At 38.4% G+C, this 17,261-nt stretch overlaps 1 protein-coding gene across 1 annotated transcript in view; it reads right to left on the bottom strand.

The window, feature by feature from the left end:
- The window catches only part of LOC119720126, a 50,697-nt gene that overhangs the window by 23,064 nt on the left and 10,372 nt on the right, over positions 1 to 17,261 (bottom strand). Inside the window, exons 6-29 of the mRNA XM_038189679.1 lie at positions 17,064 to 17,249; positions 14,783 to 14,997; positions 13,773 to 13,947; positions 13,107 to 13,229; positions 12,553 to 12,696; positions 11,868 to 12,041; positions 11,385 to 11,555; positions 10,182 to 10,295; positions 9,435 to 9,557; positions 8,579 to 8,724; positions 7,764 to 7,928; positions 7,275 to 7,436; positions 6,554 to 7,052; positions 6,082 to 6,273; positions 5,669 to 5,788; positions 4,980 to 5,200; positions 4,325 to 4,409; positions 3,894 to 4,073; positions 3,406 to 3,522; positions 2,766 to 3,023; positions 2,137 to 2,286; positions 1,561 to 1,742; positions 846 to 1,026; positions 81 to 338 (exon numbers count right to left, since the gene is read on the bottom strand). Of these exons, the coding sequence (XP_038045607.1) occupies positions 81 to 338; positions 846 to 1,026; positions 1,561 to 1,742; positions 2,137 to 2,286; positions 2,766 to 3,023; positions 3,406 to 3,522; positions 3,894 to 4,073; positions 4,325 to 4,409; positions 4,980 to 5,200; positions 5,669 to 5,788; positions 6,082 to 6,273; positions 6,554 to 7,052; positions 7,275 to 7,436; positions 7,764 to 7,928; positions 8,579 to 8,724; positions 9,435 to 9,557; positions 10,182 to 10,295; positions 11,385 to 11,555; positions 11,868 to 12,041; positions 12,553 to 12,696; positions 13,107 to 13,229; positions 13,773 to 13,947; positions 14,783 to 14,997; positions 17,064 to 17,249 (4,341 nt within the window). The remainder of the gene's footprint in view (positions 1 to 80; positions 339 to 845; positions 1,027 to 1,560; positions 1,743 to 2,136; positions 2,287 to 2,765; positions 3,024 to 3,405; positions 3,523 to 3,893; positions 4,074 to 4,324; positions 4,410 to 4,979; positions 5,201 to 5,668; positions 5,789 to 6,081; positions 6,274 to 6,553; positions 7,053 to 7,274; positions 7,437 to 7,763; positions 7,929 to 8,578; positions 8,725 to 9,434; positions 9,558 to 10,181; positions 10,296 to 11,384; positions 11,556 to 11,867; positions 12,042 to 12,552; positions 12,697 to 13,106; positions 13,230 to 13,772; positions 13,948 to 14,782; positions 14,998 to 17,063; positions 17,250 to 17,261) is intronic.

Below are 17,261 nucleotides of genomic sequence, written 5' to 3'. Positions count from 1 at the left end.
CAATTTATAAGACGAACCAATTTTTGAAAGGAAAACGTTGCTGATGATTTTCAAGCAGAAAACTAATGACAGAATCAAACCTTCGCAAAGCGTTCCATCGCCATTAGTGTCTGTGAACCCTTGACTGCAGGTGCAGGTGAAGCCGCCAGCTGTGTTGGCACAGGTGGCAAACTCATGGCAGTTGTCGGTCTGCAGGTCGCACTCGTCAATGTCCAGGCAGGTCCGGGCATCTGGATGGAGCTCGTAACCAGATTCGCAGGAACAGCGATATCCTCCGAGGATGTTGTCACAGAGCTGCTCACATGGTGAACCACCTGGTTGGGTGCACTCGTCAAAATCTACCAACAAAATATGAGAGGTTGATTTAAGAGCACTGAAACAGCTGCCTGTACATTTTGGGCTCAAGTCCCTGTTCACACAAATTTTCTATGCCCACAGTATTATTTGTTAGTAAAATGGGTTACTTACAGAAATTAAATGAAATACATCAGTATCTTTGAGTGTTAAGTTTGACCAAAATTTCATGAAAATCAGAAGTATCATTTTGTATGCTTTTGGGTCATTTTAGGCTGTTTGAGCATGTTACTTGTGTTGACACAAGTATATTCCTGAGTGTGCAAAAAAGCATTAAACTCATGGGTAAGCAAGAACATATTCTTGGTCAGCAGTAAACTCTTGCAAACACGTACGTCATTTTTGAAATCACATGCTAAGTTTCCACTGAGCATTTCAAGATGACAGTCCACCATTCAAGCCATCAACCTGAGAGTAGTGCACACGCAACATGTTCCCACAATCAAAACTAACAAGAGTGACATGCTCAAAAGCAGTCTTTGCATTCTCACCGTAACACTTGAAGCCGTTTCCTTCCAGGCCATCAGGACAAGGCCCGCAGGTGTTACCTTCCAGCGGCGCGACGGCATCCACGCAAGTGATGCCAGGGAAACAAGGGTCATCCTCGCAACCATTGCGATCGGTCTCGCAGAAGTCTCCAGTCCAGGCCAAGGAACAGGCACACACGACAACCTGTAATCACAATGAGAGAGGTACCAAGTTGATGCATGGAATTATTCAGTGCAGTTTTCAGTTATTGGTGACTCCAGTCAAAAATCGGACCTTTAGGTTTCTTGGGAAAGTTTGTTTTCATCTACACATTTGAAGTATATTGTCTAGAATACCTTGCATTAACTATTAAATGTAATATTATCCCTTTTATTTCCACAGACATTTATGTTATATGGACCAGAGATTACACTGCATACATGGCCATCAAGAAAGTCATTAACAAGCATTAGATATTAAAATGGTCAAATGACTGCAAAGAGAACCTAATTTGAAGTCATTATCGCATATGCAAACCCCAATTTGAGATTACCAGATTTTCAAAGACATTTGAAATATTTCAATCCATTGTCCACAATCAAACCCAATTCCAGTGGGATTTTTGATAACAGCTATCCCAAAACCATAAAATTCAATTGAAGTTTCTGAAGTTCTACACCCAGACATCTTCAAAACACCATTGCTCAATTTCCGAAATCCTGTAATTTGTACACTTACGGCAAACTTGTCTACGATGATATTGGAGTCCTGTGTGTACTGATCATACATGCAGGTCCCGCCGTTCTGGCAGTCGCAAACTTTGACGGTGGGCTCCAATACTGCATTAGTGTCGCCATCAAACGCCCTGATCCCAACTCTCACTTTGTTCACAGTTGATGGATTCCATGTGAAAACACCATCTGTAAGTTCCAAAAATGGAAGAGAAATTAAGATATATATGTGCTTCATAAAGAAATGTTCACTTTCAATATTTCATGTTATTGGTCTTCATATATGTCAATGTCCATCTGGAGAAATAAAATGAAACAATGAGTTACTTTAATATTTTATATTCCACAAGTTAAAAATGAATAGGTTCTCTTAATATAATGTTAGCTGAATAAATAAAATTGAAACAGAAGTGATCGCAAATGGAAGGCATAATGTGGTAATTGTCATGCATGTTTTCTGAATAGTGTGACAAATTTCTTGAAGTGAGCCAAAGGATGTGAACATCAATTTTCCTTAAAACCCAGAAGCAATGTATTTCTTTAACTTTTTACTACTCAACACAACCAATTTGGAATAACTCACTCTGGGACAAAGTGCTGTTGGGAATGTCCTCAGTCAAGGAGAAACTGATGGTCTGGCCTTCTGGGTCAAATGATGTTGTTGTCAAGGTGACCTGCTCTCCGACAACAGCTTGCAGCAAGTTGGGGCCAGTGATGTTCGGTGGGAAGTTAGCTGATGGTAAGAAAAACAAAATTGAGCAATAAACAACACAATTAACATTGGCTGAGATACAATTAAATCATGAAAACAAACTGCTGCACTGAGCAACAAAACTTTCTGAAAAGACTAAAAGCCAGTTCACACTCGGTGCAAAAGCAAATGTGAAGTTTCCAGTTTTCGCGCTGCAAATTTGTAAAAGTTGAACACATTTCAACACTGGCAAATTTCACTGTGATTTCTTTGTGACATCAAATTGAACCTGCTAAAGTGTGAACTGGCATAAGCTAGCTGGTTCATACTTAGTGCAAACACCAAAGACATTTTTTAACACCCAGCAATTGTTTGCACTATGTTATTACCTAGATTGAACACATTTGGACTATGTCAAATTCCACTGCAAATTATTTGTGAAGTCAAATTTGCTTCACATTCAAAGTATGAATCGGCCCTTCAGGCATAGAATACCAAAGAGGACAATGACTATGGCATACCAAGATCACCAGCTTCATTTGTGAACCCCTGATTCTGTGTCATTGTCTCCATTCCGAGTTCCAGGTTTTTAGTGGCCAGTGCGTCGTAAAGACACTGGTTGTCAGTTCCGCACATTGTCTGGACTTGACTCAGGTATGCAGGGTCGGCAGCTGCGATCAGATCCTCCAAGAACAGTGGCACGAATGTTTCATCATTGATGGTGTCCCAGGATTCCCCAGCTTCATAGTTAAAAAGTGTGGTGTTCACTGTTGTTCTCCCTGTCGAACATAAGGAGGAAAATGGTAGCTTGTATTATTACAGTATTATTCACTGCTGGATAGGTGAAAAAAACATCTTATGGCATGAAACAAAACAAAGCATTGGTTGGCAATGCTGCACATTTCTTTTCAATTAGCTTGTTGCTGGAATATTACATAAATTTTAGTGCATGAATATCACATTACAATCCTTCACGACATGTGAGAACAATAAGATTGATAAAGCAAGCGAGGGCCATGTTCATTCAGGATACTTTCTAGTAAAAGAGCCCCAGGAGTTAGGGTTAAGCCAGCCATTGAGCTTCTCATGAGAAGAGGTCAGACGTATTTTGGAAGATTGAAAATGTATTCCAAAAAAATATCAGAAGTTGTGTTAACTTACATGACTCCCCAAAGGTGAAGTAATCTGCTTCCGTGTAGCTGCTGTCATTACCATTTGGTGTCAGCAACATGCCGTTTTCCTTCATGAAATCGTCAGCGGGATCATTGTTCCAGACACCTGGGGAGTAAACAAATTAACAAAGAATTAAGTAACAGTAATGAGTTATGATAGCCACACCATTATTCGGAAGACTGCCCACTATTTCTCTAATGAAGTCTGAAGTCATGTTACATACATCATAACCTGGTAGCCTGGTTACTGAGCAAATGTTAAACCTAGCAAAATATGAGTGCTTAGCAAGCCTATCTATACCAGTACTCACAACAAAGATTTATTAAAAAACGTTGCAAGAACAAGAGAACTATTAGACCACAGTACAAAGAACTAAGAACAAAAAAAATACCAAACATGGTTCTGGAAAAGTACAAAACAAATTCCATGCTTGTTTTTTCTTCAACTGTGACCATCCAGAAAAGTGAAATACTCACCAAGCAGGCCACGGCTTGAGCCATCTCTGAATGTTTCAGGAGCAGAAAATACCATGTCGAGGATTCCACTCGCACTGCCTACACTGATGGACATCCCATTCAGCCAATAGGCAATGTACCTTATTGTGCCATTGTTGTCCTGAAGTGAGAGTTGTAGGGTCCCATTCACGGTGTATTTTCCTGCAAAAAAAAACAAATTAGAAGGCTGTTTACATCTTGCATATTTCAAAATCCTTTTGTGTGTTTTTCTTCCCAGAAAACCATGCATCTTACAAAAAAATGGGTTACGTCCTTCACTTTCTGCCAGATTTCAACATGAATATTTGCCAATAATCTTTTAATTCGGACATATATTGATGGTCAACTTAATTATTTAGCATTAAAATGCATCATAAATTAAGTTCCCATAAATTATTTTATAAAGCCCTCACCATCGACAAACAGTGCCTTGTCAAATGGTACATCATCCACAAGAATGTCAACATCAGAACCATCAGCATTAAGAGTCATCTGGACCTGGAAAACACAGTTAAATAAATGTTGTATCATATATTCATTGCCAAATGCCAAGTACTATTATCTCTAACTTAACCTTACATTAAATATTAGGTTTTGCCCTTCACCAACATATAAACACTGTATACTCTGTGTGTTACCCCCTGGTGAAAGTTGGAAAAATCACTCTGGTGGGACTCGAACCCACTTCCTGCTTTCTAGAGCAGATGTCTTACCAATCGACCACCGAGCTTGCAGAATCGGCTGGTTGGTTCGAATTTGATGAAGTAGTGGGTACTGGAATGAAACCATTGCGTCGGGGTGATGGAAATTAAATATTTAGGTTTTGCCCTCCACTGTATACTCGGTGTTTATACGTCAGTGAAGGGCAAAACCTAATACCGACGCAAATTCCATCTTATGAATAGTTAACCTTACATCTCAAGATTTTTCTTCAAAGTGCTTGCAAAAGCCTGAATTTAAATCCACAAAACTCTGTGAATCTGTTATCATTGACACATCTTGTACCATGAACAAATACCATAAACTAAAAGATAATACTCTTCACACTTAACAAGCAATGTTTTATACCTTTTGGGCATCCTGGGCCTTAGCAACAAAGGCGACGAATATGGTGGCCTGAGTGAGCTGCTGTGTCTGCGTGTCCAAGGCTTGGGCCGTACGACCCTGCACCTCGAAGATGGTGCCACCAGTACCGTCTGGGAAGGTCACGTGCACATACTCGCCAAGACCATTGAAGGTGTATGCATTGCCGTCCAGCGTCTCAATGTGAGGATCTCCAATTGTCCATCCTGAAAGTCAAATATAAAGAATGGCTTAAAAAGTCTAATTATTATAACCAAAAAAAATAACTATGAAAAAAACACACCTATGGAAAAAACACAGATTACAAGGATTACCTTCTTACATTATGTAATATGGACTCACTGCAAATTTTTCCAGGAAATAATCAGGTATATGATCATAGGTCAACTTTGCTGATTTAAAGCCTCTGAATATCACTAATAAGTTTGTTGCTGGCTTTGAAAATTCCAAGATAATAGCTGTTACTTGCAACAAAGAATTTTTAAACATTAATCAACTCATGAATCTTAAGGAAGAAAAAGTTTGAATTCAAGGTCCTTAATAGCCAACCAAAATAGGTATTTTTAATCATAAGTCCTAAACAAGTTCTTGGTGCAAATTCACAAAACAAGTAATTGTTGCATTAACTATCCAATTTGGGAAGTTGCCTACATATTCATTGTGCATGTTCTTACCAGTATTTGGCGGCAGGTATCCATTACAGGAACCCGGTGGTCGTTTCTCAAAATACATGTCGCAGAAGGCTTCGTCGTTTGCTGCATTACAGCAGTAGTGTCGGGGAAAGTAATCTTCCACTGTTGACACAACAAAATCAGAAATATTTAAACACGTTTTTTTTTCTCTGTGACTTCTGTGTAAAGAAGCATTTTATTCTGTGTAATTAATGAAAGGCAATCTGATGTTAATCAATTACATTGTAAAACAATTAAGTCAAATCTACAAAGAGTACAAAGTGCAAAACTAGTATGTCATGTGCGTATGTGCAGTTAAATTACTCGAACAAATTTGAAGATTTCGAGATGAACCTAATAATATAAAGCTGCAAATATAGAAATATAAATCTGCCCCCCAAACAAGGTTTACTCACGCAACCAATTGACGAGATCAGGCTCATATTCTGGTACTTCTCCCTGGAAGTTGAACAGGTATCTCTCTTCCACGCTGATGAGGTAATCGGTGTCATAGCCAACAATCAAAGAGCGATCCCCACGGTAGCAGCAGCGCATGCCAGCACCGTTCAACGAAGGCGAGAGCTCTGTCACTAGACAGAAGGGTTGTCCTGTGATCAGAATGATGAAAAGTGTACAGTCAAAATATACAGTCAAAATATGCAGTCACGATCAAGGCCAAGAAAAAGTTGAGATCTGTAGTATCTGTCAGTAGGGCAGAACTCCTTAGTCTTACACAGAACATTTGTTGCACCTTACAAGAGTGAGTAACTGAGATAGAGAAATGATATCCACACTGTAATATCTTTATTTTGTCACCTGCAGCAATTTCTTTTTTCAATATCACTTGAGCTTGTACAAGAGAGTTTAATAACGTATGCAGAATCATACCTTCCAAGGCTTCAATCTGGTCCAACAGTTCTTGGCTGAACCGGCCAGGGGCTCTAGATGCTGCTGACGCCACACGTCCTCGAGAAGAAGCTCTACGCCCATACGATCGATCGTTCCGTCCTTGGTCGAATGAACACGGGCAGGTCCCAAGATAACGATCCCAGGTCATTGGATTTGGCTGCCTGCTGTACCAGTCAAGACAGAACTGCTTCGGGTTGACGGTGCTGTCAGTGTTGTTCTCCAGTCGGTAGATCCATCGGCCCTTCAGTCCAGTGTTTCCAAGGAACTGGTCGGGACGGAAGGCATCGCCTCCCACTGCAAATGGTGGGTTGTCAAGCTGGGCATTGGCATAGGTGCCAAAGCCACCGTTGTAGCCGATGATGAGATCTGTGCTGGCTAGGGAATCGTAGTCCCAAAGCATTCCTCCCTCATGGTAGTTGAAAATAGAAAAGCTGTAGATGCCATCTGTCACTAGCGCAGCTTGGAATGTGTCAGTTTCCTAAATTAAAAAGAAGGCCAAAGATAATTGCAAAAACCAATTACAAGTAGATAATTCAGATTCTTTTGATTTTGTTGAGCAAATGCCAAGACAACAAATTGTTGTTGTTTTTTAATTAAAAGCATTAAGGCTAACTTGCTTCCTTGTTATTACTTTGTTCATTCAACTAGAGGATTGCTGTGCTATCTATATGCAGAATTATCCTGATTGCCTTGTACTCACATTTTGCTGGATGAAGGATGGCATTTGGTACCACGTAACAACCAGCATCCATGTGGCATTGAAGGAGAAGAAAGAAGGAGCATATTGGGCCCGAATTCTTGAGTTCGCATCTTCTAAAATGGCATCTCCGGCTTCAGTCCCCGAGGCTGATGGTACGTAAACCTGAAATGAAGATATTTAGCATGGTTTGATAAGTTGTCATAAAAAAGGTCCAAGACTGCGTTATGTTACATCAATCTTTGTTGAGGAATTATCATTAGTAAAAAAAACACCAATGGCATTTGCAAAGCTTACAAGGTTGATTTTCCACAACATTTTGTAATCGACTCGTTAAATGCCTTTTTGTAAAAAGCTAAATTTGTTATAGCCTCTGAGTTATGTGAAAAATATATAAATAAAAGTTGGCCATGGATTGAATAGTTTTTATTGAGGTTGTAACATGTTATGAAATGCATCTAAAAGCTGGGAAAATTCCTCGTATTCTAATACCTGGTAAAACACATCTCCCTCGGTTGACGTCAGGTCGGTGTCCGCCCAGAAGGGTGCCACCATAGGAACGGTATTGATATCTGTGAATCCACCGGGGAAAGGGTTCGGGAAACCCAACTTGTCATCATTCTCATTTAGCAGAATGAGTAAACCGTTGTCCATGAACTAGAGTGACAAGAACAGAGAAATAAAAAAGAAACAATGTTCATTTTTAAATACAGTCAGCTCCCGTTATAGCGAAAACGGTTAGGACGAAATTCCGGTTATAACAAACACATATCTACTGTCCCGACAAAATTGTGCACATGTCTATGGGGAAAAATTCGCTTAAGACAAAAACGGACAGTACAAAATTCCTGTTACAACGAAAGGGTTTGGCAACCCCGTTGCGTAAAAAAGCATTGGTAGCGACCCATTTATTACGAAAAAAATAAAACCACAAAAGCTTTACTTCACGGCTTTTCTTTTCTTTCAGACTTAATCTGAAAGCAGCATAATTACGGTCATCAATGTACTTGACTGACACCAAACAATCACTTTTGTGATTCAGCGTGAGCTACACAGGTGTTGTACGTAATTGCAAGCTGAAAGGGATACACATCACAGCCAAATAACTTAGTGAAGCAATGCTCATTCTAGCAGCATTGAAGTGCATATTTGGGCTACAAAATGTCACTCATTAGTGAAAGAGGAATACAGCTTTGCAAATGAGACGATAATGGCAAACGCTTTGTTATTCTAAAATTTAGAAACATGACTCGAGGGCCCATTGAAAGACTGCAAATAAGTAATGACGTGGCAAAAGGGTTTCTTACATAGAGGCCGGGGTAGAACGTTCTGCCAAAGGGGAAGCCCGTTTCTGGTTGGAATGTCTGTGACAACATCTCAAAATCAACCTGCTCGTTCACATCTCTCAGGGACTGGTCTCCATTCTCAAGGCCAAAGGGGAAGAAAATGATTTCTAATGGGTGAAAGAGAGAGAGAAAACAATTAATCAACAAATGCAACCATGCTCCATGTACAGTGATGTTGCGTGACCCTGCGTAGGCAAAAGAGATGTAGGGGGAACAGTAATTTGGAGGGTACTCCCACCGCTGCCACCATGTTGCGTGACCCGGTGTAGGTAAAAGAGATGTAGGGAGAACAGTAATTTGGAGGGTACAAGAAACACCAGTGTGACTCTTTATTCAGACTTTTCTAGCAACAACACAGGGATCGACAGAGGGCGCCCTAATGATTTCTTGTTTACAATCTGTCTGCTAAACTAATATGGAACAAGTGATATACCCTTTTTGATCTTTACTAAACATCGTTTTTAAAAGTTCACTTTAATCAATATCAGGTTGAACAAAGAAATTGACTGGAGCAAGATTTGAATTGTAACCTTCTGGTTACTGCCTCACTAACAACAGTCCTATGTTGGTGAGGCAGTCTCCTTCAAATCCTCGAAGAGGCAAGTGCAAACTTTTGCCATGAGCCTGCTTTTAAGTGATGCAATCCATAATGCATGAATTACACAATGCTACCAAATCTGAAAACAGCTAACAAATCAAGATTGGTCTGATATGGTTTTCAAGAATAAAACACAGATATCTCTGGCAATATCTCTTGCCAGATTGATAAAAATTGTTGAAAACAGGTTTCTAAAAGACAATGGGACGTATACTTTACCTAAACATTCAAAACCATCTCCTCTATAGCCATCAATGCATGCACAGGTGAAGCTGCCAACAGTATTGGTGCACACTGCATTGGCATGACAGGTGTCCGTACCAGCCATACATTCATCAACATCTGTGTGACAATGCAAAAAAGGAAGGTAAATGGACAACATTCATAAGTAAGGAAGCACAATAACAAACCATGTAGATATTTGTTTCCACCCCAAGGGTGTGACTTTGTATTTAATTTTGTAAACATTTGGTAAATATTTAAGAACCATTTAAAACGTTTAGTCATTCACAAAGGCTTGTTATGTCTGCAGACCAGCATCAATGACAAGTAAAATCAGCAGTGGCAGTCATTGAGAAGCAAAAACTTAACTACATGTGCCCCAAATGTAATCAAATAACTTGAGGTGCTTGATTAGTTTTGCAAATTAAATAGGTTTTAAACACTGTTAATTATTTGCGCCATGTAGGTTTAACTCAAAGGAAGACTGCGTGAACATAGGTCCCTTTTTTATAATTCAGGTTTCTTTTTAACGTTTTTGGAAAATTTGTAAACGACTTTAGAATTGTTTTTGTTTAAACGTGTAAACATCACATCCTCATTCCACCCCCTGAGCTACTTCAAAATGTAAAAAAAAACATTTCACAAAGTCATTCTAAACGGACACATAATTCACATTACACTTATGTAGTAAAGAATTCAGACAAAACAAGAATCATTTCCTACAATCAAGACAACTTTTCTTACCGGTTTCACAGTTGACTCCTGTCCATGCAGAATTGCAGACACACTCGTATGAGTTGACTTTGTTCAGACAGGCTCCTCCATTCATACAGGGAGTGGAGGCACATTCATTGATATCTGGAAAATGAAAAGCCCGGTCGATAAAAGTATTATTTAAAAATACATGTTGTGTCAAACTTTCCCCAAACTATTCACAATCTGCAAATTGAAGATCTAATTTCCACAATTTTAGGGACGCAGGGATCTGGGGCTGGGGGACAATAAGAAGAAAGTGGCAGTTGCACATCGGCTCAACGAACTGAATAGGTGATGCGATCAAGCTAAATGAGTTGATTGTCAGGAATTTCTATTTGGAGATTCAGGCCAAAATATGTCCACTTCATAACATAACTTCATCACAAATGTTGGTGTTCCGACTTTCATAATTTTTTTTAATTTAAGATGGTACCAGCATGCGGTTTTCACAGCAGTAATGCTGAGATTGTGCTCTTTTCAAATCTGTGATAATTTTTTTTTTTCGACCAGGGTCGACAAACAACTCATTTAGCTTGATCGCATCACATAATTATGCTGTCTGCACATGACCCGCCTGCACATGGTGTGCTGTATGAGGACAATATACTATCAGTGTCGGGCCATGCCCCTGCTTCCTCTCCATCTCTGCTCTTAACCACCGCCCCATGAACAATTTCTCATAATGCCACCGCATGATTCAAGGGCGGATCCAGAACACAATTCTTTGGGGGGCCAAAAAGAATTTTGGTGCCCCCAAAAAGTGGGTTCAAAAATTTTTGGATTCTAGATGCTCTGTGGTGCGATCTGAGGCAATTTCTGACCACTTTAACCAATGTTTTTTTGAGGAAAAGATGGTGGTGTACTCATTGCCTGCCTTTATTGCGATGTGTCACATAAAAAAAAAAAAAAATTGGTTTTGTTTTGGGGGGGCCATGGCCCCCTTTGGCCCCCCCCCTGGATCCGCCCTTGGCATGATTGTGATTGATATGGTACTACAGAGCCATGCCACAAAGTGTTTTCACACTCAACTTTTTGTTAATTAAAAGAGAATGTGCCATTGATTAAACTTACAGGCATTGTTCAAACTATATTGTATACCCATCCCTGTAATTAACCCACCCCATCCACCTCAACCAAGTCCTGAGTAGAACTCTATTTTTCAATACAGGAGAATCACGTAGTCTTTCTTACCTAGACAAACTGGGACAGTTCCGTTCACTTGACCATTATCGCAGGCCAGGGTAGCATTGGCTGGGTCCAGCAAATAGCCAGCTTCACAGGAGAAGCCAATTACGTCACTGTGGTTGAAAGCCATGGCATCCACAAAGCCATGGAATGGCGGTACAGGAATAATGCAATTTTCTGTAAAGAACAAAATATTGTAACTTAAGAATCACAAATTAACAAGACGTTTGCAATGAAAATTTCCAAATCATAATATACTTCAAATAACACCATTTTCAACATTTAGTTTGAAAGTTTAAGTAATAAAAGTTTAAGGAAAATGAATGAATGAATTTTCTATTTCTTCTTTTGAAATAAGGGTAATAACATTTTTCTGTTGTTGTGTTTTAGGTAACTTGGAAGAATTTTGCCAAAACACCATGTGCTAAAAACGGAATAAAGCCTCCCACTCCTAGTAGAAAAAAATCCTTTTCCTCATTTTCAACATACCATAGCAGGTGGGTAAGTCATCGGACCATACAGTATTGTTGCACATTATCTCTGTAGGTCCGATTCTTGTGTACCCACTGAAGCATTGGAAGAACACACTCTCTCCGTCTCGATACCGAAACTTTTGAGGGCCCACACGTCCATTTGTCAGGTCCCCTGGATATATGCAAGCCCCTGTGCAAATAAAAGATCAAAATAGAACTTAACAAGAAGTTTGCAAAAGTTATCAAACACTATTTACAATTTGGAAATTTTCGCACTAAATATTTATGCAATTTCTCACAGAACACTGTTGGGCCGAGTTTCAGCAACTTTGTTTAATTTCAAAATCACTTTTTTGGAAACTGATAGCAACATAGGTGTTCAGAAATTTCATTCTCAATGTCAAAATCTCATGGAAACATATACATGTACACACCATTATAACCATCATAGTAATCAACCTTGGGCAGTTTTGGTTGGTATACTGGAACTCGCCGAACAAAATTTGAAGCCATTTTTTTAGGTTGTGCCATGCCTGCACACATTCTTAAAGGCAAGGGGTGCACTGCAGAAAATGGCTGTTGCCAAATTAGTATTACAGGGAGCATCAGGCATGGCTTTTTAGGTCGGTATATGGACAAATGGGTTGGCAAGATTACAAAGCAAATGTTACACTGCGAATACTCATTTATCAAGTTCATACCGCTGCAAACTTCTTCTGACTCATCCATGTTGTTGCCACAGTCATACGGAATGTCGTCACACAAGTAGCTTTCTGGTATGTAGACACCATCTGGACATCGGTAATGGTTTGGCTTGGGGCAGTGAGAGGTTACATTCATAACATCTGCAAATATTGGAACATACAACGAAATAATATATTGACTATTATTACTATATTATTAGAATTTTTATTTCAGAAAGACTGGTAAGTAAGGAGACCAACGTTGAAATGCTGTGAAATACCAAGTATAACTCTTGAATCAGTTTACAGACCCATTTTGATGAACAATTTTACAATTGAAATGTCATTCGTATAAGGTCTATTTTCCATTAAAAAATATCATACTTTGCAGTATGCCAAACATTAAAGACTACATAAGTATGCAGAGATCTAAAAGATTTATCAATTGAAGCTTCCGATGATGAATAATTATCAAGTTTGTTTTCATGAAATGGTCCCCGGAGGTGGTAGGGTTGCCGGTTTAGTACATTTTTGCTGGGACAAATGGGATAGGAATAAAGTGATTCACATACCACAGCAGAGCATTTCATCCTCATCGTAGAAGTCAATACAGTCTCCAGGAAAACCATCACAGATCCATTCTGCTGGCACGCAGGTTCCCTCAGGACATTTGTACTGATAGGATTCGCATGTACCTACAAGGAAATTTTATCTCTTGAATATGTTTGTTCAAAGCAGAGATAGTAATCTACTCTCATTAAAAAAAATTGCAGAATAAAATGTCAGAAGTTTCACTGTTATGATTTCCTATATTGTTACAACTTGTCTGTTTGTATTACACACTATAGTAAAACAATGAGTAAATGTATCGTTCATTACAGAGAAGAAATAGAAACTGCATGGTACAGTATTAATGGCCAGGTAATATCATCAGAAATACCATCAGGTTTGAAGAGTGCTACACACTAGCCTTAGTTTGCATGTTTTGAACTTTCTCCTCTGTATATTCTGATATATGCTGGTAACAATTAAAAAAAGGATGTGTATCAAAACGAGCTCAATTCGTTGACCACGAACAATTCTTTGACTTTGAAGAAACTACTCACTCTAGTTGACATGGCGCTTTTAGCAATTTCAATTCTAAATTATCAAAAACTAATTTTTAATTAATTCAAATAGAAGATACGTTTTTGTCCCAAACAATTTTTTTTCTACAAAGAAAGCCTTGAAATTCTTACGTTCGCAGGTATAACCATCTCCATCATAGCTTTCTCTGCAGACGCAGGCATAAGCATTGTTGATGATCTGGCACACAGAGTTCACACTGCAGTTGCTTTTCTCGCAGGTGGTCACTCCACCTGCTCCGCATGTGCAGGTATTCTCACATCCCTCCGTCAAAAAGGTTTGGTTCAGCTGTTAAGTAAAAGCAACCAATATTGTTGTGTCAAATCTTAGCATTTCAATAAATGAATATCAACATTCTGAAATTAGAAGAGGGATTTACATGTGTTACGAAATCACTTTGAACTTGGAACTTCCTATATCAGTAAAAACATTTTTTAATAAAGCCAACAGAAAATAGATTTGTATTATACAAATTGTGACTTGAATTTTCATGGATTAAGATTCATATAGTTAAATAAGGAGACCGATTTGAGGGGACTCATCCAAACATTTCAGTGAACTACTTTGAATTTGAAATTACAAATATAAAACCTGCAGCTACCATAAAAAGGAAAACTTTGCCATGGTCTTTATGCCCACTTAACACAAGGCATCACTGTAATATAGGACTTGGAAGAAAAAAATCATTATATAGGTCTTATTTTCAAGATGGTCAACCTTTTTCACTATCAGATCCTAATCTTTTCAAGTCTCTAAATGCTTTATCCATCTTAGAGAGCAGATCCACAGATGGCTAAGCTTTGCTAAATCAGATCAGGTCTAAAGAAAAGAAAGTGTCGGCAGTGTGTTTACTTCCTCATATATCAAGGAAGCACAATCAATTTTGACATTCCAAAAAAAAAACACCTAAAAAGTTGCATCTTAACATTTCTGTTTGTAAAAAATTGAATATTGTATAAACACCCAGGTTTCAACAATCAGCGAGTAATTTGTAAGGATATGCAAATTTTAGTCAGTAAATATTTCTCAAAAGAATAAATAGGGTCCAATGAACCTAAAATCACATTTCAATCTCAGTAGTTATATTTGCCAAAAAAACACACAACCAAAACACAAGTCTTACATAGTAATAGTTGCTATTGTAGACACATCCGCAATCCTCTGGTAGAACACAGCTGTCTCCATCCTGGTAGTAACCGTCATTACAAACGCAGCCTTCAACGCAAGGCAGTGCATCGCATGCAGACTCCAATTGGCCACCACGGCGGTAGTCAGCGCAGGTAAACTCACAATCGTTGCTACACGTGCTGTATGCAGCGTTTGCTGGGCATGTAAGCGCTGAAAAAGCCAATGAAAAAGCTCATTAGATTCTGAATAACACATTCATATGATTCAATGTAGTTTATATGATACAACCCCATTGGTGAGAACATTTTGCCATTACATGTAACTACAAGAATGTGGTATTTTTTGTGAAGTATTTATTTGAAAACTAATTCTATTGTGATTACGTAAAAACATTCATGACATTATTAAATTAAACCAAAACATATTTAACATCTATCAAAACTGAAATGATGAAGATAAAAATGTTAAAGTCTAAAATGAGATACTTATGTCACAACAATGAAAGTAAAGAGCATGTAATAAATCATTATTCACTCAAGTTTTAAAGTTTTGGAATAAAATATTTTTCAGAACTTTTTCCCCCAAGGTCTTTCAAATATAATAAAAAGTGTGTATTTGTTCCAGGTATTCACTTTGCAAGGTCTCGCCAACAATTTACAAGTCTTTGTTGAGGCTTCCCACATACTGGTTTCTATTCCACAGGAAAATTTATCAGAATACATGTAGTGAGTTACTGATGATTAAAGGATTATCCACCACAAGCAATGCCATAAAGACCTCCATAGACCAACGATGGGAACCCAGTCCACACCCAAAATACAAAGGCTGTGGACAAAAGGTGCATTAAATACTACATTATGTTGCCGAACAAAGATGTGGGATGAAAAGGTCCTACAACTTAACTATAAAACTGTTTTTAACAATTGTAAGTAAATGCTGATATGGTTCAACAAACTGAGTAAACAAGGACATTATCAGGTGCCTATGTGACCACTATTTCAAACTTATTCCAATTTATGAATGAAGTAATATGTAGGCCACCAAAGAAGTTGTTATGAGATCCTAAACACACCTAGTTACAGTTGTCTTCTTTAAAAACATAAATAAGTATGTTGGATCATTTAATCTTCTATAGAAACACCCCGCAAGAGTATAGGTGTGAAAACTGATTCCAACAAGATTGCTCAATACCAACACTTGCACAGCCAACTAAATTTCACGTAAAATGCAAAGGATTCAAATAACCAAATAAACAAGTCCATTATGATAACTCTGGAGTAATAAAACTACCACAAATCTTTTAAGCTTCAAGTGCTTATAAAGGCCAAAATGTGTACATGAAAATAACTCTATTTTAGGAATGCTGTTAAAACAGATACATGTTCGTCTAAATTTCAACCACCAAAGTATTTAAATAATAGCTCTGAACCAACCCTAACAGTCCTGAATCCTCTATAACCCCCTAGCGAGTTATAGGGTTAAGACCTGAATCAATTTGTCAACAATTAAAAAATAAAATGTTTGGAAGATTCACATGACATAAACAAAATGTTTTGGACTGCAACTTTAAAAACAAGAAAACTTCTTAGTGGTGCAGTTAATGCTGAAGTACATGCAGTTTGTTTTCTTCAAAAGACACACCAAAGACTACCACATAGTGATCCTGACAAGAGTAGGTGACTGAAATACCATTATTACTTGAGGGAACAGAGAAAAACTGTAGTTTGAAATTCAATGCAACCTGGGCTGGGTGTGTAGGTGGCACTTGTCCTTCAATAATAGAGTCTTTGAAAATGTGGTTAAGATAAACACAATACCGATTTGCCTTCAGCTTCCTGCTTTCTCTTTGAGCTATTCAGATCAGAATGAGAGTGTGAAAAGAAGTCGCCCAAGTGTCTGGAGCCTTAGTGCCTCAGGCATAAAGCAAAGTAATTACTTTCTCGTCTCTACCCAAAAGCTCATAGAAAAATCTGATCCATGCAAAACTTTCTTTCTAAAATCTATGTAGCCAAAAACTTGACGGCACACCAGATTTCATATCACTAAGGATGCTATCATGACAGAAACAACTTTAATTTCGAAAGATAATTTAGCCCTTTGAATTATACAATACTAAAAAAGCATTCTCAATTGATGAAAATAAAGGCAACTCATTCAAAAGTACATGTACGTTTAGTTGGCTGAAATGTGTTCAGATGTCCTAAGATCATCAGGATCAGATCCAGATGTTTTGTCTGAATTATCGTTTGACTGAAACAAAGTTTGGGAAAACTTACAGCAAAGGTCTGATGACCGCCAATCGGACGGTGGGTAGCCTCGGGCATTGCAGGTGTCTACAAATGCTGCAAAGATGTCACAAGCTCCAGATGTGTCGGGATATAAAGCACATATATCATATTGACAATCACTGTAGAAATTACTTGCATCTGTTGGCATTGCTGCTACGCATGCAGCAAATGGACCTGAGAGAGAAA

Source organism: Patiria miniata, unplaced genomic scaffold (genome assembly GCF_015706575.1).
Source record: "Patiria miniata isolate m_02_andy unplaced genomic scaffold, ASM1570657v1 HiC_scaffold_9, whole genome shotgun sequence".
NCBI lineage: Eukaryota > Metazoa > Echinodermata > Asteroidea > Valvatida > Asterinidae > Patiria > Patiria miniata.
This window is presented reverse-complemented; position numbering and strand designations above follow the sequence as displayed.